At 38.5% G+C, this 21,344-nt stretch overlaps 1 protein-coding gene and 1 long non-coding RNA gene across 4 annotated transcripts in view; one reads left to right on the top strand and one right to left on the bottom strand.

Annotated features, from left to right (window-relative positions):
* galnt17 (polypeptide N-acetylgalactosaminyltransferase 17) overlaps nucleotides 1-6,594 on the top strand; it is a 49,130-nt gene extending 42,536 nt beyond the window's left edge. For 2 of the 3 annotated variants that reach the window (XM_032591031.1, XM_032591029.1), the window contains exons 9-12: nucleotides 1,042-1,179; nucleotides 1,885-1,980; nucleotides 4,780-4,941; nucleotides 6,272-6,594. In XM_032591031.1, coding sequence (XP_032446922.1) covers nucleotides 1,042-1,179; nucleotides 1,885-1,980; nucleotides 4,780-4,941; nucleotides 6,272-6,406 — 531 coding nt within the window. In that variant the 3' untranslated portion in view covers nucleotides 6,407-6,594. The remainder of the gene's footprint in view (nucleotides 1-1,041; nucleotides 1,180-1,884; nucleotides 1,981-4,779; nucleotides 4,942-6,271) is intronic. The other variant, XM_032591030.1, reaches the window with a different exon arrangement.
* On the bottom strand, nucleotides 3,607-4,881 carry LOC116707632 (uncharacterized). The gene is made up of 3 exons (XR_004336539.1): nucleotides 4,747-4,881; nucleotides 4,133-4,200; nucleotides 3,607-3,662 (listed from the first exon to the last, which is right to left on the bottom strand). It is a non-coding gene; the product is annotated as an uncharacterized LOC116707632 (long non-coding RNA).
* Nucleotides 6,595-21,344: the final 14,750 nt, after the last annotated feature.

Raw genomic sequence — 21,344 nt, 5'->3', positions numbered from 1 at the left:
ATTTCGACAGATAAACTCTCATCGAAAATGTCTGAAAATAATTAATGTGAAAATCTCAATGTACAGTAATGTAAGACATATTCAGAAGTTTGGAAACAAGTAATAAGTGGAGTTACTACTAGCTAGCTAGCATATATTAGCTAGCTAGTACATGCTAGTTTCATGCTGGTAAAAAAAAAGGTTCAGAAATACAAGCAAAAAGGACTCAAGATAATGGCTATAATGTGTTACAGATTGAACTTTAAATGTTGTAAAATAGATTATTGTTAGTTTATTATTTTTTTTATGAATTTACCCATAAAAACATGGCTAAATTCATGTTTTAGCCATGAATGTCAAAAACACTGACATTTTTGAGGGCTTTCTAATTTTTTACAAATCTTTGCAGCAGCAAAATTCCTATATTAAAATGTCCAAATAAAGAAAAGGCAAATTTCTCTATGTTGATGGTAAAATCTGCTTAAAATATCCAAAATTGTAATGTTTTTTGTTCCTTTTTGTAATGCAAAGCAAGACATGCAACTCAGGTTCTGGCCAAAGCCTTTTTGGGGCCCAAGGCAGATTTTTACTTGGGTGTCCCCCATACCAACATGTCAACACCAGATGCTTTATCATTCCTAAGCTACTCTATTTCTGTATCTATCATTAGCATCTTTTATAAATATCTAACGTCCTAGCAGTGTTATAGCTACTGATGTTAGCCTTACAGGAGTAACAAACTAAAAAAAATGGATTTTAAAATGTAGAGAAGTATTTAAGTGTACAATACTAACTACTGGAAAGTAACACCAGCTGATGAACACTGAATTTACAGTAAACAAGATGAGTATTTGTTATGCTAGCTTCTGCTTTGGGGAACCCTAAGCAGCCACTAATCTCGCCTATGCCTTGGGCCGGCCCTGACGCAACTAATCCCACTAACTTTCCCAGCGTATGACAAAACAAATTCAAACTGTGACTCCTTGACCTGGAATGGGGGAGTTGCATCAGTATTTCACACCTCACACTGGCAGGATTGTACCGGTGGTTTGTGTTTCGCAGAACCACGGCATCGACTACGGCGACGTTTCTCAGAGGGTCGCGCTGAGGAAGAATCTGCAGTGTAAGAGCTTCCAGTGGTACCTGGACAACGTTTACCCGGAAATGAGGAGGTACAATAACACGGTGTTCTACGGTGAGGTGAGTTGGGTGGTAAATAGTTACATTTCCTTGAGTAACTTTTTTGAAAATTGTTTTTTTTTAGGAGTATTTTTACTACACTGCACTTTGAGTAATTTTATTATGAAGTATTTCTACTCTTACTTGAGTAAAATTTCTGGATTTTCCACCCAGTGAATGAAAATCAAGCATGTTTTAACACAGACACACACTTGCAGTTTTTGTTAAAGTTTTTTATTGAAAGAAAATGATTTGGAAAATTTTGCCCGATTTTGCTATTTTTTGTTATGAATTATTGTCATTTTTGTCTTTAATATACCAAAATTTCAACTTAACTTTACATTTTGGCCCATCTGATGATGAAATTTTTAAGTATTAAATGATTGATAATTTGATAAGTTGCTCAGTCCTTGAGTAGACATTTTACCAAATACTTTTTTACTCTTCCTTGAGTAATTTCTTGGACAGATACTTTTTACTTTTACTTGAGTCAAATTATGTTGAAGTATTGCTAATCTTACCTGAGTACAGTTTTGGGTCATCAGTCGACATGGAGGTCAAAGGTTGTACATCTCAAGTCACAGAAGTAAAACAAAACCTCTAATTGGAAAATTAGAAGAAATGTGCAATTAAAGCTTAATGATGAACCTGAAAAATTTGATTTCTTTTTTTCAGAAAGCTGTAGTGATTGACTGATAGTTTGCGTGTTATTTTTTTCCCCCTCAGATCCGTAACTCCAAAGTGAGCCACCTGTGTATGGATCAGGGTATGAAGGAAAACCACACAGCCACCCTTCACCCCTGCCATGGCTGGGGTCCTCAGGTAAAACACTGTGCTTTAAAAAAAAATCAAAATAAATACATGGGTTGTGTCTCTTAAAGGGGCACGTATTATTCAAAATTCACATTTTTGTACTTCCATTTTGAGTTTTCACTGCTTCTAAAAACAACCTAAGCACTTAAAAAAAACTATCTTGGTGTTTATTTAACAATAACATTTGGTTTTTTGGTGTCAGAAAATGAGCCGTTTCAAAAACCTTTGGAATGTATCGTCACAAGTCAGCAGGCACTGCCCGTAACCTAGCAACCCCAGTAGAACTCTGCCCCTTCCCCCTAGTTACCTAGCAACCTAAGCTAAGTTCCAGCCCATTTGGTCAGCTGGTTTTACTGCAGTTTGCGTTGTTGTTTAGTTATCACACAATACGGCAGAGTTAGCTATAACGCTAGTTTTCATCTGTAGTCCCTCAAAGTACAGTCAATATAAATATAATATGTTACAATGCAGTATAGACAGCTTCTTCTAAAACAAGAGAATAAAAATAATGATACATAAAAAGGATTTCTTAATATAAAAGGAGCATGTCAAGTTACAAAGTTAAAAATCATTTTTAAAATCAAGTTTTATATGTGTTTTATGCAGCTCTGGAAAAAATAAAGAGCCCACTGCACTGAAACCTGCTGGTTATTCCACCAAATACGGACTCCTGAACTCTTCCTGACTTAAAACATTTGTACTGCTGTTTCTATATGAATATGAACTTGTTTTCCTTGCATTATTTGAGGTTTGAAAGCACTGCATCCTTTTGATTATTTTGACCGTTTGTCATTTTCTGCAAATAAATACTACATTTTTGCTTGGAATTTTGGAGACATGTTGTCAGTAATTTATAGAATAAAAGAACAAAGTTCATTTTACTGAAACTCGTACCATTAAAAAGTAAAATCAGAGAAACTGATCATTTTAAGTGGTTTCTTAATTTTTTCCAGAGCTGTGCATGTATAAAACCGAATAAGATTAAGAATGGCTGCTAGAAAAGACAAGTGTTTGGTTGTGCAGGAGGCTCCGCGTCTGCTTTTCAAAGACGTACGGTTGCATAATTGTGCATCTGTTTGCATCCATTTTCACATGTGAGTGTAAACATTGACTTGGGGTTCGTGGCCTGCAGCGGCTTATTTAGACTTAAAGTGACAAAATGCCCTAAAACACCTCAAGATATTCCAAACTGCTCAGACTAAAATCTAAATATAGAAGTCTTTGCACAAAAAAATGCAAAGAACATGTTTTGTTTAGACCAATCCTAATAACAAGTCATCTTTAAGAAATCTACTACTTACGAGTGTACTCTTGTGTTTGTCAAACAAGCTCAACTGAAAGTCTCTCTGGATTGAATTTTGCTGTCAGAGGGGAAATGTTTGTCTTTCACTTTTTTTGTGCTGAGTCAGCAGGTGTCAGCTCATGAGCTGCTTCAGTCTGCAGGCATCCAGGTTTAGCCACAGGCAGATGCTCAGGGCGGCACTGAAATGTGCAGAGATCAACAGATTTAAAGGATCGTTTGAGTTTGGTCAAGCCTCATTTCGTTTTGCAATTTATTTATTCATGCAGTTTTTTTTAAGCCTAATGCAGTAGAAAAGTTTATTTTTTATCAAAAAAATTGTATTTGGTCCTGAATGCATGAAGGAATCTCTTTAATGAAGGAGTAGGGAAACTTCAGATCAAGATGAAATCTAAAGCAAAACAGAAAACGCAGTTTTTGTGGTCGAAGACGGTTTCCATGTCCTCTGTTTTTCTTTCAAACAAGAAAAAGAGAGGAACAAAATGAAACGCAGACAGAGAACAAGATATAAACATGAATAAATATATAATGTTTTTATAAAACTATAAAGTCAAAATTAAGTTGATCCTCGAGGATTGTAGGGTAAATATAATTCAAATTGAAGTTAGCGATTTAGCATTAGCTTCTAAAAAACCTGGTGTAACTTTTTAGTTAGCAGTGCCCAACATTTATCAATCAATATTTTTTACATTATTCATTGAAATAAAAACGGGTGGTTCTTTAATCTAACGTAATCCGTTGGGATTATTTTTATTCCAAAATCAGCATATTTTATAACTAAGACATCTGAAGTTGACTATATCCATAAACTGTTTTTTTTTTTTTTACCTGTATGTGTGAAAAGCATGAAAGTAAATTTACTTTTTGTTGTAGTGGCATCATCTCTTGCTGAAAAATAGATCCTGGTGACACAAATTACACATGTAATCCTGTTGGATTATAAAGAGTGTCATCAAAATCATTTTAAGAAAACTGTATTTTAAAACTTTTTGCAATAAGTTTAAGAGAAAACTTCGGTTACTTAATTTGCGGGTTTGAGATGGAGAAATTCAAAGTTATTCAGGCGTAAACACAATCTGAGCACCTAAAAGCAGCTCGTCTTTCTCTCTTTTTTATGCTTTGATGTTACGTTGTTTGCAACATCAGGTTTTTATTTTTATACGGAAACATCAGAACTTTAATTGTTTGCAGCAGCTTTGGGAGTTTCTGTGGGTTGGGACAGAACAGATTGAAGCTGATAACACTAATTAACAGGAAACACAATACAAGCCAGTGGAAAACAAAGATTTGTTTAGTTTCTCATCATCCTCTGGAACAACAACACCTCATTTTGCTTAAAGCAACTAAAATTAGCCTGAATGATGAGAGGAAGTTCCTGTCAGAATTAGTCATGACCCAAAACTTCTCACACTTTGAAACTGCAAAGGTTTCAACATCGGGACTTTAGTTCTAATAAAGTTTTCCTTAATTTTTACCTCTTATGACGGTTTTTTCTTGTCTTCGCTCAGTTGGGACGCTACACCAAAGAGGGTCAGCTGTTCCTGGGTCCGCTGGGCAGCACCGGAGACGACACGCGCTGCGTGGTGGACGACCAGATCAGCAGCTTTCCCCAACTCCTGAACTGTGACAAGGTGACCAACGCCAAGCAGAAGACGTGGAGCTTCTCCCAGGTGAGCAGGAAGGAAGAGGGAAGAGTCTGAACTGGAAATAAAAACGTAAAGTTGTGTACATCTTCCCCAATATTTGTTATTTCAGGTGGTTCTGGTTCTCCCACACTGCAAAAACACAAAATCTTACCAAGTATTTTTGATCTAGTTCCAAGTCAAATATCTTAGTTTTGTCTGATTTCAAATGGACTAACTTCCAAGTAACTTTTCAGCAAGAAATATGAGTTTGTTTTAAGTAAATAATTTTTTAATATTGATGAAAAAGCATTTTTCCCACTGCCAGGTTACTTAAATTATAACATGAGAAAAATGGGAAACATTTACTTGACGGGATGTGCATGAGGCTGACGTGACACTGTCATAAAGATGAAGAACTTTTTATGAATTTTTATGACTGAATGAAGCATCCTTCGGTAAATAATGACACTTTTCATGCAAAGTTGACAATTTTAATAGATTTTAATGCAAATTTTAATAGAACTTTGCATTAAACGGGTCATTATTGACTGAATAATGCAAAGTTTACACTTTTAATCGACTTAATGCACCTTTTAGTGCGACTTTGCATGAAGAGTGTAATTATTTACAAGAGAATGACACTTCAATCTCTTGCTAAAAAATAGATCCTGGCGACACGAATTACATATGTAATCCTGTTGGATTATAAAGTAAAAAGGCCAAAAGTGTCACCAAAACATTCATAAAAACTCCCTCATCTTCATGACAGATGTTAATGTCTGTCTTATGCACACCCCGTCAAATAAAGTGTTACCGGAAAATATCTTGCTTTAAGTAAATAATCTGCTAATGGAACTAGTATTTTTTCATCAATATTAAGGAATTATTGACTTACAACAAACTCATATTTCTTGCTGAGAACTTAGTTATAAGTTAGTTTAGTCTTGTTTTAGGTATACTTAGACATTTACACTTGGGATGCACTGCAAAAACACAAAATCTAGCCAAGTGTTGTCTATCACCATTTTTATTGTTTACTTTACTTCCTTTCTAAAAGGTCAGAGGTTATTCTGTTTTTACATCAAATCCTCTGTGTTCATGTGTCCATGTTGCAGTGTTGCTGTGGTTGCTAGGTTACGACACAGTCATCGTCAAATGTGCCTTATTGTTGATTGTGAATCAACAATCAGGAGGTTTTTAATTTCCAGGCACAAAAAACACATTAAATTATTGCCATTAAAAACATGGATGTTTTTTAATAAGCAGTAGAGATCCTAATGGAAGTATAAAAACATGCAAAAACGGAATTTTACTTCATTGGTTCCCTTTAACATCAACCAAGATGCATCCTGACTCCTCTGTCCCGATCCTGCAGAACGACTCCATCGTAAACCGGGCCACGGGTCGCTGTCTGGAGGTGGTGCCGGCCAACGTTTACTTTGGCCACCTGCTGGTCCTGCAGCCCTGCTCGGGTCAGAGGTGGACCATCAAGAACGCTATGAAGCAATAGCCACCGGCGCGGCCCGTTTCCTGGGCTGCGATTGGCTCAGCCTGGTCACAACGAGCCAACAAGACGCTGAACAGAAATGTTTTATCAAGACTTTGGGTGCCATGAAGATTATCGTGAATTATTTTTTATAAAATGAACATTCAGAATGACAAACTAAGCATGAGGACTGATTCTGTCTGATTTATTTTGACTTAATGTGTTGTTATAAATCCTGTGTGCATGTGTGTGTGTGTGTGTGTGCGTTTGTTTCTAATACCTTGTGGGGACCATTTTCCTGACACATACTACGTTGTGGGGACCACTGATCCTTGTGGGGACCGAAGCCTGGTCCCCACAAGGGGAAACGCTGTGTTTGGGTCAGGGGTCAGATTTAGTACTACGGTGTGAATTGAGTTTTGGATAGGGTTAGGGTTATGTATGTAATGGTTAGGGGTTAGGATAAGGTTAAGGTTTAGACTGTAGAAATAAATGGAAGTCAATGGAAAGTCCCCACAAAGATAGCCACGCAAAAATGTATGTGTGTGTGTGTGTAGGGGTGTGTGTGGATGTGTGTGTGTGTGTGTGTGTGTTACTGCTGTACAGTGCTTTGACGTTCATGACTTGAGATTTAATCAACCAAAAATGTTTGACAGGAAGAGCAGAAGCTATGGAGCCGTCCTTCATTTCGGTGCGTTTCTGCGTACTTCATGCGTTTCTGTTTCGTTTTAAACTGGTTTGGATGAGCAGCGCTGCAGATTCTCTGAGGTTTTCCTCACATTTCTGGCCACATTTTCCCTCATTTCACTGCAGTGAACAACAATTTTTAGAGTTTTCTTTAGATGACAGAAAATAAAGCAACAAAAATTGCTCAATTTATTGGGTAAAAGTAACATTTTAACAGCAAACAAAAACAAAGGCAGCACTCTGTGATGTGCTGCCATCATAATCTGAAATATCAAAATAAATAAATAAAAAACTCAAATGAAAGACTGGAAGAGAAGCTGGAGAATTATTGATTTAAAACTTTTGCACAGCTCCTTAAGGCTCATTTAAATATTTTTATTATCTAAATCTCTGCAATACTCCATTCCTTGTCATGTCCTGTAAGGTGTTTTTAAAAAAATGACGCTCTGTTCAGAATGTAGTTACAGAAATCCGTTAGTTGTTGTTCCAGATTTTAGTGTAAAAAAGACGAGATCCCATCTGTGATGAAATAAATTAAGTTACGCTCGTTAATAAGCATAAAGATATTTTTTACTTTTCATCTTTAAAAAGTCTAAACCCTGTAAATATTTATAATTTGAAGAATAAGGCACAATAAGTGTTTTAAAAGCTGTCAAAAAATAAATAAAATAATTTTAAAAAGTGCCAAGAGGACTAAAGAGAGAAGTGAACTTTCAGTCATTTTACCTGGAGGCATCCTGTAGCAACGCACAGGTTAGCGTGAAAACTTCATGCTCATTGGAGGAAAGTTGAGTTTGTTTGTTTATCTGAGTGCCAAAACGAATGAAGCACTTTCTCCAGACTGCAGCAGGAAGATTGATTTGCAATCAAACGCATCGACGACTTTCCAGGCTGAAATTGTTCCGACTCTGAGAAGCGTGATGTCAAATAATTCAAATAATTCAGTGTTATTGGTTTGGTTTCTCAGATTGTCTTCCAATAAACAAAATGGTTTCCTGGGTTTTGCGTGGCTGGTTTTTTAGGAAGCGTTACATAAACACTGTTTGTGTGTTAGAACCACTGCAGACAGAAGAAAGGAGCACAGTTCTGCTAAAAGCTGACATTTTGTGATTAATCTCAGAAATTTTTAGCATTTCAAAATTACACTTGTTTGTAGAAAATTTCCGACATTGATTTTTCTTAAAAATTCGAATTTTTAAAGAAAATTCTAGATTCCTCAAAAATTTTTTAGAACATTTTTGAGGCATCTAGTTTTCAGTTTCTTTTAGGCTCAATTGGATACATTTATTTTCAGTAATAAAAACAGGACTTTGGTCACGTTCTCTCAAAACATTTGCCGTATTTAACCAAGTTTAAGAAAGAATAAAAGCTGATTTCTGTGCAGTTTTTCAGTAAAAGTCTCTGGATAAACTTGGTTTTACCTTTTCTTAAAACTTGGTTATAAAACACAAATACTTTCTGTTGCATTTTACATTTTCCTGTGTAAACATTTTTTGTTGGTGACTATTTTTAGCCTGATTACAAATTAAAAGTTTCCATCTCCATTTAAAGGCCAAATTTGTGCCAGTTTTGGATTGCAGCCGGGGGCCGCACTTTAGACACCCTCCGATTAAGGCATGTTTTTGAGCCTTGGTTGCATTTTGTGTCATTTTTGCCTGATATTAGTATTATTTTTACATGAAGTCTTTTTTTTAAGTTACACAAGTTTTTTTTTTTTAGTCTAAGTCTTCTTTAAGTTATATATAACATTTTTTATTCTAATTTTCACCCATGGTCCAGTTTTAGCCTCAATTCATTTTTCATTGCAGAGAATATGATAACAGCAGAAATGCACCCTTATAACCAAACCCAAATCTCAGATAAAGTTTGTTACCTTGGAGAAACCTTATCAATGTCCAGTTGGGTAAAAACTGCATTTTCTAATGTGGCTTCAGAAAATGTCTAATTTTAATTAGCTTTCAGAGTAAATCCTGATTAGGACATTCCTACAGCTTCTCTGTTGCGTTTTCTTTTTTGCTTTAATAATTTGCATGTTTTTGTTATTTAAATAAACCACCACATGTTGTGAAACCAGTCCTCTGAATTTAAAGAAATTCCCCTCCTTTTTGTCATCCGCACAAACCTCGATTAGACAAGCTTTGGCTCCATCAGCGTTACAAAAAAATCACATCTAAATCTCACACAGCAGCAGCCAGGTGGCACAACGCTGGATAGAAACATCTAGAGATGTAAAACTTCCAGATTAAACTCTGATGTCTCCATATGTTCCTGAATGTTCCTGCTGCTTGGTGTCAGCGTCCTGCTGTGGATGAAGCATCAGTTCATTTTGGAGATGTAAATGAAACGAGGAGCGTCTGCAGGAGCACAAGGCCCTGTTTGAAGCTGCAGAGGCTGGTGTGGCGTTCAAGGACGATGCATGCATGCTAACATGTCCCTGAACGCTGACCAGACTTTTAACGACTGAACGACCACAGGAGCGAAAAATCATCCAATGCTGAAAATCAACTCAGAAATTAATACATCTGGCACATTTGGATCACCTGAGCACAAAGTGTTTCATGCACAAATGTAAAATAAACATTATCAGTTTTTATTCATTTCTCTGTTTCAGTTAAATGGAAAATGTACAAATCATGCATATATGGTGAAGTCCAACTTATTGGCATCTCAGTTAAAATCTAAAAAAGAAATAATCTTTTAAGTTCTCAGATCTTTTTCTAAATTCAAATTTTTTTGCAGCTGAAAGTTCCTGCAAAAAAAAAAAAACAACTTTTATTTTTCTATTTAGATTTCATTTTTAAGTTGATTGGACTCCAGGCAAGTCTAGGAAATTTTTTATTTCAGTTGAACATTTTTTCGTTTTGCAAGAAAGGAAAATGTTTAGAATTTTGGGTATCAGGATCAAAGGAAAGTGGCCATAAATTTCTATAACTATTGAAAATCTTCCTCTATGGTATCAAAACAAATCCAAACATGTGGAGTTTGCTAATTTCAGGTTTTAGGCAGCAAACCTTCCAGCTGGGTCGGGTGTAAACTGGCCTCTCGGGAGTTTTCCACTCTGCCAAAAAGAGCCAATTTTGATTTGTGAGGCTTTCTCCAACATAAAGAGCAGAATAATGACAATCATTTTAAATCTCCAACCTGATATGAAAACAAAAGTATCAGTAGAATAAAGAGGAAAAGACAATCTGTCTTTATATGACGACCTAAACTATCAGGCAGGAAAACAAACCACAACAATCATTTAAATCCACTTCATTTTCCTTTAAGCTCATCAAGTTTTTTATTATTGTGAATTTATCAAATTATCTTTTAAGAAACGTATACCCCCTTTACAAAATGGACTTAATGGACTTCTAACAGCTCCCCCTGGTGGTCAAATATGATAAACTGAGGGCTTCAGTTTAACTGACCTGTGAAAACATTTCAGCCCGAAATTAAATAAATGCATGAATAAATGATGAAAATAAGTAAATAAATGAATAAGATAATAAGCAGCGACCCGAAAGAGGAATGATCTCTTGTTTTTTGTTCCTACTGAAGCATTATTGGTCTTTTTTACATTTGCAGAGTTTATCTTTAGCTGTTTTGTCTGTTGTGCCTGTTATGCCAAGTTCATTAATTACAAAACTCCTGTGTTTGTGATTAATTCATGTTTTCTGTTTGTCAAAGTGTCTTATTGGTTTTTCGTTGTTGTTTTTTTTTTTTTTTTTTTACCAAATCAACCAAATACCAGAGAACTAATAGTGAAGTAATGACAGGCTTGTATCAGAATTTAAATAGATTTTTTGACATATTTAAATTATGTCAAGTAAGCTGGCATGGGGTTATGAGATCATTCCAGGTGCACGCAGAAAAGGTGCATAAAGGCCTGAAAAAGCAGTCTTGTGAAATGATTACAATAACAATTAAATTGAATATCTACAATTATCATTAGTAGGATGAGTATAAGTAATCATTGAATAACTTTCTGTAATGTAATTCTGAACAATGATTTATAACAAACAAGAGATGATTTTTAATTCTGACGATGTAATGATTAATGATTTACAATAAGTAAGAGTTGTGATTGAGATTAATGAATACCAAACATGTGATGATGTGAAGTCAGGTCGAATGTTTAATGTGTGAAATATGTTTAAATGGTTGTAATAGTGGACAATAGGGCGTTATAGACAAGAGAGTTATAGACAACCCCCAAGACAGAGGGGCAAAAAAAGCTCGCTAATATTTTAGAGACTTTTGGTCTAACACAACATGTCAAACAAGCAACACACACTCAAGGACACACACTGGACCTGGTTATCAGTAAGGGTGTGAATATTTCCAATGTCTCTGTAACTGATGTCGCCCTGTCGGATCACTTCGCTGTTATCTTTGAAAGTTCTTTATCTTTTAACCCACTTGGACAAACAGCAACCATCACAAAACGTTCTCTCACTGAAAACACAGCAGAAACTTTTAATCAAATCTACTCTTCTTCCTCACCCTTAAGCTGTAATGATGTAGATAAGTTGGTAAATGATTTTCAGTCTAAAGTCTCAGATATTATTGATTCCATTGCCCCAATTAAAATGAAGGTTGTGTCTGGTAAAAAGAAATCTCCATGGAGAAATGCACAAACAGTTAGATCTGCAAGACAACTCTGCCGTAGGGCAGAACGAAAATGGCGTAAAACTCAACTCCACGTTCATTGTGACATCTATAAAGAAAGACTACGTAACTATCATTTAACACTAAAACATGCAAGAGAGGCTTTCTTTGCAGATGTCATAAACAAAAACATTAACAATGCTCGAGCTTTATTTGCAACAGTTGACAGAATCACAAACCCTCCTGTGACGTTACCGCCTGAATTCCAATGTATTGCCGCCTGCAACCAGTTTTCCAGCTTCTTTTCAGAGAAAATTCAAAAAATCAGAGGATTAATCTGTACATCCACTATAAAGTCAGTACCAATGCTGTGCCCAAACAAAACAAATACAGGAAAAATGACCCAATTTCAACTACTTAATTATAAAACCCTACAGGAAATTATAAGTCAAATAAGCTCCAGTTCCTGCTGTCTGGATGTTTTACCCTCACATTTCTTTAAGAAAGTCCTGCCTGTTATTGCTGCTGATCTGATCCAAATAGTAAACTCATCGCTCTCGTCAGGCGTTTTCCCCCAGGCTCTGAAAACAGCAGTAATCAAACCACTTATAAAAAAGAACAATCTGGACAAATCACTAATGCAGAATTACAGGCCGATCTCCAACCTCCCATTCATCAGCAAAGTTATTGAAAAAGCTGTGTGTAAACAATTAACTAGCTTCCTAACTATAACCAACCGCTTTGACTCCTTCCAGTCTGGTTTTCGTGCTCACCACAGCACAGAGACCGCCCTCATAAAAGTGTTCAATGACATCCATATAAATACCGACTGTGGCAGAACCACAGTGCTGGTTCTGTTGGATCTCAGTGCAGCTTTTGACACTGTTGACCATGACATATTACTGAATCGACTGGAGAGTTGGGTCGGACTCTCCGGTCCAGTGCTTAACTGGTTTGAATCCTACATAAAGAACAGGGATTTCTTTGTTTCAATTGAAAACTTTTCATCAAAGAGGTCAAAGGTCACATATGGGGTACCCCAAGGTTCAATCCTAGGACCCCTTTTATTCAATATTTATATGCTCCCACTAGCTCAGGTTATAACAGGAAATAATATTAGCTACCATAACTATGCAGATGACACACAGCTCTACATTACGATGTCACCAGGTGACTCAGAGCCCATCCAATCACTGAACAGATGCTTAGAACAGATAAATGTGTGGATGTGCCAAAACTTTCTCCAGCTGAACAGAAACAAAACTGAAGTTATTATTTTTGGACCTAAAGAGGAACGATCTAGAGTCAATGCACAGCTTCAGTTATTACAACTGAAAACCAGCGATCAGCCCGAAACCTGGGAGTAGTGATGGACTCTGACCTGAACCTCCAGAGCCACATAAAGACAGTTACAAAGTCGGCCTTCTATCACCTGAAGAACATTTCCAGGATTAAAGGACTAATGTCTCAGCCAGATCTAGAGAAACTCATCCATGCGTTCATCTTCAGTCGTATTGATTATTGCAACAGCGTCTTCACAGGTCTGTCCAACAAATTAATCAAACAGCTGCAGCTGATCCAGAATGCTGCTGCTCGCGTTCTCACTAAAACCAGGAAGATAGAGCACATAACACCAGTTCTAAAGTCCCTCCACTGGCTCCCTGTAGCTCAAAGAATAGACTTTAAAATACTGTTGTTAGTTTATAAATCACTGAACGGCTTAGCACCACAATACATTAAAGATCTGCTTTTATTGTATCAACCTTCCAGACCTCTCAGGTCTTCCGGTTCTGGTCTGCTCTGCATCCCCAGAACCAGAACCAAACGAGGAGAAGCAGCTTTCAGCATCTATGCACCACGAATTTGGAACAAACTTCCAGAAAACTGTAAAACAGCTGAAACACTGACTTCTTTTAAATCTCAACTGAAAACCCACCTGTTTAGAATTGTATTTGAAATGTAATCAATTACAAATTTATTGATGTAACTTGACTTAATGATTGATTCTATATTGCATTGTGATTCTGTGTTTGTTATGATGTAAAGCACTTTGAAATGCCTTGCTGCTGAAATGTGCTATACAAATAAAATTTGATTGATTGATTGATTGAGAGAAAAATAAGGTTAAGTTAGCAGGATGGGTGTAGTCCTGCTGGCAGGACATGCCGCAAGTTGGGGAAGTACGGAACTTTCCACAAAGTCAGCAGACAGGAGGGGCAATCGGGGCTCTCCGTGAAAATCAGTAACAGATGTTCAGGAAGTCATGGAGACCACACCCTCCACACACACACAGATGGGAAGGGAAGTATAAAGGCGCACTGAAGACAAGAAGCAGGGTTCTTAGTCCGGGGCGTTGGAGAAGAGATAACATAGCGAAGCAGCTTGAGAGTCTGCAGAGGTCCGCAGCTCGGAACCACGGGAAACTCAAGACTCCGCGCCGCCACGGGAGGGACAAGATCCGACTACCCACAGCCCTGGTTCCTGATTAGACCGTCGACTCTGCCTCCACCCACCTATCGCCAACTCTACAACAGACTTGGAGGAAAGACCAAGATCCCTGAGGGATAAAGAGCTGGGTTTTTCAAAGGATTTGAACCCGTTCTGTTTGCGTCTATCCTAAGGAGGATTTTTCCACACGAGGACAAAGACTCTGACCAAGGACTCTGGATGTTTCTGTTACCAAGATTCAACATCAACGGGGTGTGAGTTGCTTCTGCTCACTAAAATTACACCTTAGAACTTGCGACATAAGTTAGGGAAAGAGACAGGATAGTATGGTTATACATGTTGATTTTATTATACTGCTCTTGAATTATTTACAATTGATTATTGATTTGTATGTCACATATCCCTGCTTAAGCTTGCTCAATAAATTTATACTATAAAATTCTGATGAGGTTGGTGGACATTGGAAATAATTGAGTCATTTAATTGTTTTTCAGTTCTTCTAATTGAGGAAAAATTAATGTACATGATTCCAGTAAATACGGGGCTTCGTAAATTCCTTTAGTGAGTGCAAATAATGACCCTGGGACTTGCATCTAAGTCACTAAACTTATCTAGTCGGTTCCAAGAGCGAGTTATATTTTAGAAGGCGAGCTACCGTTAACAGAAGTGGTTATGGAGATTATGCAGCTGCAAGGGCTACTCAGCTGATTGTTTCTTAACTGTAAATGGTTGTAACTTCTGGATCGGAGGTAGTTAGAACTAGACGAATCGCTTTCGCCACCAGTTTAGACAGATTATCTCTCATAGATCTCTTTCAGGGTAATACCCAGGTCTTAGAGATTTTCCGGACCTGTTAGACGGAGAACTGGTCAGTAGACAGCCCGAAGGAGTTGTGGTGAAGAGGGCGGGGCTGGATATTGCGCGATAACAGACAATTATTTAATGATTCCTGCAGCCATTTTAGTTAGTTTAAACCAAGAAGAACCAGCGATTATTCTGAAAATGAGAATAGTTTCTCTACCTTTAAGTTAGCTTTAGCGCTAAGATAAAAATTAGTTCCACTAATAACATATTTGTAGCCTTGTGCTAATTATGACAGAAAAGTATAGAAATTTAACTCAGAAGTCTGTAATCTGTTTGGTGACGTTGAAGAGTTTGAATTTTCATTTATTGACTGATATTTCATCATTTAGTACATCAAGTCAGCCAAAGCAAAGGAAAACTGGGATCCTATCCAAATATGGCTTAAGCTTGTCGTTGCTGCACCCCCCCCCCCCCCCCCCCCCCCTTTCTCTCTCTACTCTCTCACTCTCTACTTCCTCTTCTGAGAGGTAAGATGTGCTATCAGCTCTCTGTCTAACGGGTGAATTGAGTTTCCTAAATCTGCTGGGATTTATTCTGTCCAGAACTGAAGTAAACTCTGTTTAAGCTGGTTTCGAGAAACGATTTGCCTGGTTTCTGACGGCCTACATCCAGGTGTTTTGGGCTAAAAGCAACCAATAAAACATTTTCTACTTTTTCTTCCCCAGAATCAAACATCATAGCTGTTTTACAACCATCAAATAACTTTGAGGTGACTCATTAATTGAATGTCTACAAGCATCTAGCCCAGGGGCGTCAAACTCCAGTCCTGGAAGGCCACTGTCCTGCAACGTTTAGATGAGCCTCTGCTGCACCAGCTGAATAGAATAATTAGGTCATTAAGGCTCTGGAGAACTGATCTACACAAGGAGGAGGTAATTAAGCCATTTTATTCCAGTGTTTTGTACCTGTGGCACATCTATAAACTGCAGGACAGCGGCCCTTGAGGACTGGAGTTTGACACCTGTGATCTAGTCTATCTTTCCCTAATGCTGATGTAACCAAAGAATAGAATTTAGTCGGGTTCAGATAACAGTTTACTATCAACCAGTTTTGTTTATTACAAATTTCTGGACTGAAATACATCCAACTTCATCTCAACTCAAATCATAGAGTGAACAACATTCACTGTAACGGGGTCCTAGGTAGAGAAAAAAAACAAAAACAAAAAAAGCTGGCCAGCAAAAAAAAAAGTTCATATAGAGCTCTATATTTGTACGTGTGTGTCTGGTGCTTACAAATGAAAAAGGTTGTCTTGGCTGGGATAGGGACCCAGAATGATGATGGCAGCCGGTGTCCACAAACACGGAAAATTCAGCAGCCTCTCCTTCCTCCTCTGCAGGCATGTGAAGGCCCAACGTTCCTCTCACAACAATGCACTAGCAGGGAAACATCATATGGGCATAAAAGTTAGGCGATATGCAGAAGCCAGGCTGAGACTAGCATGTCTCTGCTCTGCAGCAGCTCTGAACTCTAAAGCCCGGGAATTCCCCTAGCAACTGCAGTCGGAATGCTGCCGTAAAGTAACGTCTTAAAGGGACACTACCTATAAAGTAAAAGAATACAGAAAAGCAAATAACACAGTACAAATACAGCAGGGTTACACTGACACTGAGAACTAAAAAGGGAACCTTTGAGAGAGATGGACGGAGTTTGGCGTTTCAAACTCCAGAACTGGCCTGATGATGAAGAAGGTGTTGCAGCAGGAGGAGGTTGATTGTTGAAGGCAGGGATCTCTGTAGGTCTGATGAGCTTACATCTCTTCATGGATGGTGAGGTCACACAGGACTTGGGTGCTGGCAGGAAGAGTACTCATGTGTAGCGTTCCTCAGCTTCTTGTCTTGAGGCTCTGAAGCTTCCTTGATCTTTTCTCACGATCTTTCTGGTCCGTTGAGATGTAGATGAGCCGACCTCATGGAAGGAAGGCACCAGTTCTTCTTCTTTGGCTTTGCCTTTGACTTGATCTTCAGCTTCCCTTTATCTTCATCTTTGTCTTTGGGGTCTGAACCCAGCTGATGAGAGAAGAGCGATGTGAAGCCACATGTTGCGGGCCTGACGGGTTGGTCCCCATGTGCAGGACAGTCTTCAGCTCTGTGGCCCCGGCTCTTCTTCAGCTGCAGAGTTCTTTGTCCATCTGGATCTTGGCTAGAAGCTGTCTGGAGGATCCAACCAAAGAGTTGGGTCTATTTTAGTTCCTAACCTGCAAGGAATCAACCAGAGACACAAGTTACTCTTCTGCAGAAGAGTAGAGAGAAGCCAGACATGGAGAACCGCAGTCAAACAACTGTCTGGGATCAACTCCACCGGTTCTCACCTCTCAGCTGCTTTTTATTATCACGTCAAGGAAAAGAGGGTTGGGTTGCTTTACATAGTCACCCAGATAGTTTCTTCAGAGAAATCTGCCACAGGATGTTCTAGGATGCTCTTACAAGGCACAAAGCTGACTCGTCTCTGACAGACAGTTTGATAACACCAGAAGAGTGAGTGAGCATTTCTAATCTTCAAACAAACATTGATAAAACAAGAAGAGTGTGTAGCGTTTCTAATCTTCAAGCAAACATCCAAAGAACAGTTAATAATGTGTCATAAAAGAAAAGGGTCCAAAGAAGAAACATAAAAGAATAATAATATGAAAACATATGAACTCATAATTTAAATAACCTTAGATAATGATTTTTTCCAACATCCAGGAACATGTTTTAAATAACATGTGCACATTTAAAAAGAGATATCTCAAACTTATATTAGGATCTAGCAACAACCAATAATTTCTTGTTGTCTGGTACCAGTTTTTAACCTAGTGCTTGTTTTCAAACAAGATATTTATAATTACTGACAAACTCGATTTGTGCTCCTACAGCAGTGGGACATAAAATTTTCATCCCCTTTAACACTTTTCTCCTTCCTTTGTGAAGAACCCATTTTTTATAACAGTGTTTTCATCCCGTTCCTTATGCCTAGAGTGGGCTCTACAGAACGGGGATAGGAAGAGTGGGGTGGTGGCAAGTTCTTGTTGCTGCAATTCTCGCTTCGACTCAACGGGTGATTGAGTGGAGAATTATCCACAACAAGCCCACCACTTACTTTTCCCACTGTTTTTAGGTGTCACACTTATTACCTTTCCCTTCGTGTGTGTGTTTTTTTATAATTCCCTTTTTTACTTTACTTGACATCAAACGGGGGACTTAAAACCGCACGTACCTTTCACTTACTTGGTTGATTCCTGCTCTGTCTTGGTTCGAATCCCGTCAATCTGCCGATGGCAGAAGGAGGTGTCCTAAGACGTTGGCCCAGCGAGGAAGTTACCCCCCGGGACTTTTCAGGACAGGTCCGAAGAACCTGACTGCCAGCAGATTCCAGCGCGTCGTACTCCTTCCGTCAGCGGCGGGTATGTTGGGAATCCGAACGAGCCTCCAAAATGTTGGGTCTATTTTAGTTCCTAACCTGCAAGGAATCAACCAAAAACACAAATAACTTTTCTGCAGAAGAGGGAAGCTGTGCCAGACGCAGAGAACCCGCCATCAAACACTGTCTGTGATCAACTCTGCCGGCTCTCATTCCCCAACTGCCTTTTATTATGATTACAAGGAAGGAGGTTGGGCTTTTTCACACAGTCCTTTACTAAAACCTTTACCACAAGATGTTCTGGGACCTTCTGTGGACATGGCCTTACAAGAACCACAAGATGTTCTGGGACCTTCTGTGGACATGCCCTTACAAGAACCACAAGATGTTCTGGGACCTTCTGTGGACATGCCCTTACAAGAACCACAAGATGTTCTGGGACCTTCTGTGGACATGCCCTTACAAGGGCATGAGGCTGACCGTTACCAATCAGTTTCATCAGGAAGCTGTTAACACAATAATGTGTAAATGTTTCTAGCCTCCAGGCAAACACCCAAGGAACAGTTAATAATGTACCACAAGAGAAAGGAGTCAAGTATACAACACACAGAATAATAATATGAAAACATAGCCTTTCAAATAAACTCAGAAGTAAATGAACTTAGATAATAATTTTCCCAACACAAAGGTTTCTTTTTTGCACTCACCTTTATATGATTTATCCACCCTTTTGGTGCGTTTACATTGGCTAGCACTGATGCTGTGCTTGTTTCATTGGCTGTTGTTGTTGCGCAACACCCCCCACCCCCCTTCTTTCTCTACTCTCTCACTCTCGTACTTCCTCTTCTGAGAGGGGAGATGTGCTACCAGCTCTCCTTCTAACAGGTTAATTGAGTTTCCTAAATCTGCTGGGATTTACCCTGTCCAGAACTGAAGTAAACTCTGTTTAAGCTGGTTTCGAGAAACGATTCGCCTGGTTTCTGACGGCCTCCATCCAGGTGTCCCAACCTTCTTCCCCCTGTGAATTAGCCAGACTGAGCAGCCTGCAGCCAACTAGTTTCACAGAGCACACCTGTTAATGGTCGCTCCTTCTCTAAATTACAACTTGCATTTGTTATTGAACCAGGTAGGTTTTAGTGACTTGGGCGAGTCCCAAGGATGATGTTTTACATATGGGCTACCAGCAACCTAAAAACAAATGTTAGGTAAATTGTATTATTAGTAATTATCAAATATTTGTTGTATCATGTAGCTTTTGTAGTTACATTTAGATAATGTTTCTGTATGTTATTTAATTCTGATTCTTTCCTAAGGCTTCCTTGAGAGAGAGAGGTGATAGATATTCTCAGCAGGACTCCCTGGGAAATGGAGGTGTTAATTGCTCCCAGCAGAGTTTTACAAGCCTGACAATAAACTCTGCTCTGTGCTTCTTTGTGCTACAAAGCCGTTGCTTTGAAGCTATACAACGTGTCCGATTCAACGCCGTGCTTGGAGCAAAAGGGATCTAGAGTATAGATAACATGTGTCTAGATTAGTGAATGTCATTAGCGCTGCAACGATGTGCCCCTCCACCCTTTTAGAGTTGCAGCGCCCCGTGTGGCAGGGTTCCTGAAGAGCAATAAAAAGAGAGGAACAGACAGATGTGTTTCAGAGCAGTTGGAGATTTGTAACTGAAAGCACATCTGTGTCTGCTCTCCTCGCGAGAAACAAGAATCTAACTTTCTTGTCTTTCCTGTGTTTGTTTAATAGGTATTTAGACCTGACATTATTTGGTCCTTCGAGCCGGAGGCCAAAATACCGGAAGGATTCCAGCGGGCATGGTGGACCCTAGTAAAGACCGTGCGCACGGCAAGTTTCCTAGTGGAAGCTTATCAGAACCTGTTCAAGGGCTGGCGCTCTGCCTGCCTGCTGGGATCTTACGGTTGACGGCTCTGAGGGGAAGACAGAGGGTGAGTGGATTCTTGTTTAAAAGTGTGGCGAATGACTGAGGGTCATTGCGCGAATAAGAAAACCCTGTAAATTCTAGACTCTAACAGGTAAAAATAGGACATAAAATCCGTGAAGGACGTCCGAAGTCCTTGATCAAAAATTTCGTGGAAAAGGCGCACGGAGCCTAGTATAAACCTGCAATAAAATTTAATCAATTAGGCGATAGAAATAAAAAAAATAATAAAAAATTTTCAATTCGATATATAATGATAAAAATTTACTCAACAATAAAAATATTTAAATCAGGCACTAAAATTGTAATTGGAACGGATGGCGGAGTCCGACGAGGCGGGCGTTTAAATTCCGTGTGAGTGTGATTGGAGATATAAATACCACTTGGTGTTTTATCTCATATAAAAAACAGTAGGGTTGTAACCAGCAAACCTGTCTTGGATGCACAGGTAAGAACCTCCCACTTGAAAGAGTTGAAGCGGAGGTTACCACTACAGGTATTTTTAATTGCTGGCCTACTGAAAAGATCTCCAGTTTATAGGATTCCCTAGGAGTCGGACAAACTGGACCAACTTGTAAATAAAAAAAATAAAAAAAATGGGGAAAAGTATAAGCAAGAATAAGCCAACAGACAGTTTAAAATCAAATGACTGGAAATATGTTGAAAATCAGGATCCGCATAAAATAAAACATTTAGATAAATGGATAACAAACTATAACTTTGACGGCCGTCTAAACTCACAGAAACTAACAGTACTGCAGGATAAAATAAAACAAAAAACAAAGTCAAACCCAAAGAAAATGCGCAAAGAAGGGTATGAGGATGTAAAATTTTGGTTAGAATTAGCACAAAAAAAGAGAAGAGGAGGAAGAATCGTTTGATGAATACAGCCTGAGAATGCGTCAACATTACATAGGATTGAAAACTGGGATTTTAGATGGATACATTAACCACGCTATACACGCAAAAAAGGTCTCAAAAGAAAAGAAAAAGGTTTCAGGAGCCTTTTTCCCAGATGAGGAGCAAATATTATATCAAGACAGGAGAGGAAGAGGAAGCTTTAGGGGTAGAGGTCAGAACCCCAGA

The sequence above is a fragment of the Xiphophorus hellerii genome, chromosome 18 (genome assembly GCF_003331165.1).
Source record: "Xiphophorus hellerii strain 12219 chromosome 18, Xiphophorus_hellerii-4.1, whole genome shotgun sequence".
NCBI classification, from domain to species: Eukaryota; Metazoa; Chordata; class Actinopteri; order Cyprinodontiformes; family Poeciliidae; genus Xiphophorus; species Xiphophorus hellerii.
Note: the sequence above shows the minus strand (reverse complement) of the source record. Positions and strands in the feature narration are given on the sequence as shown.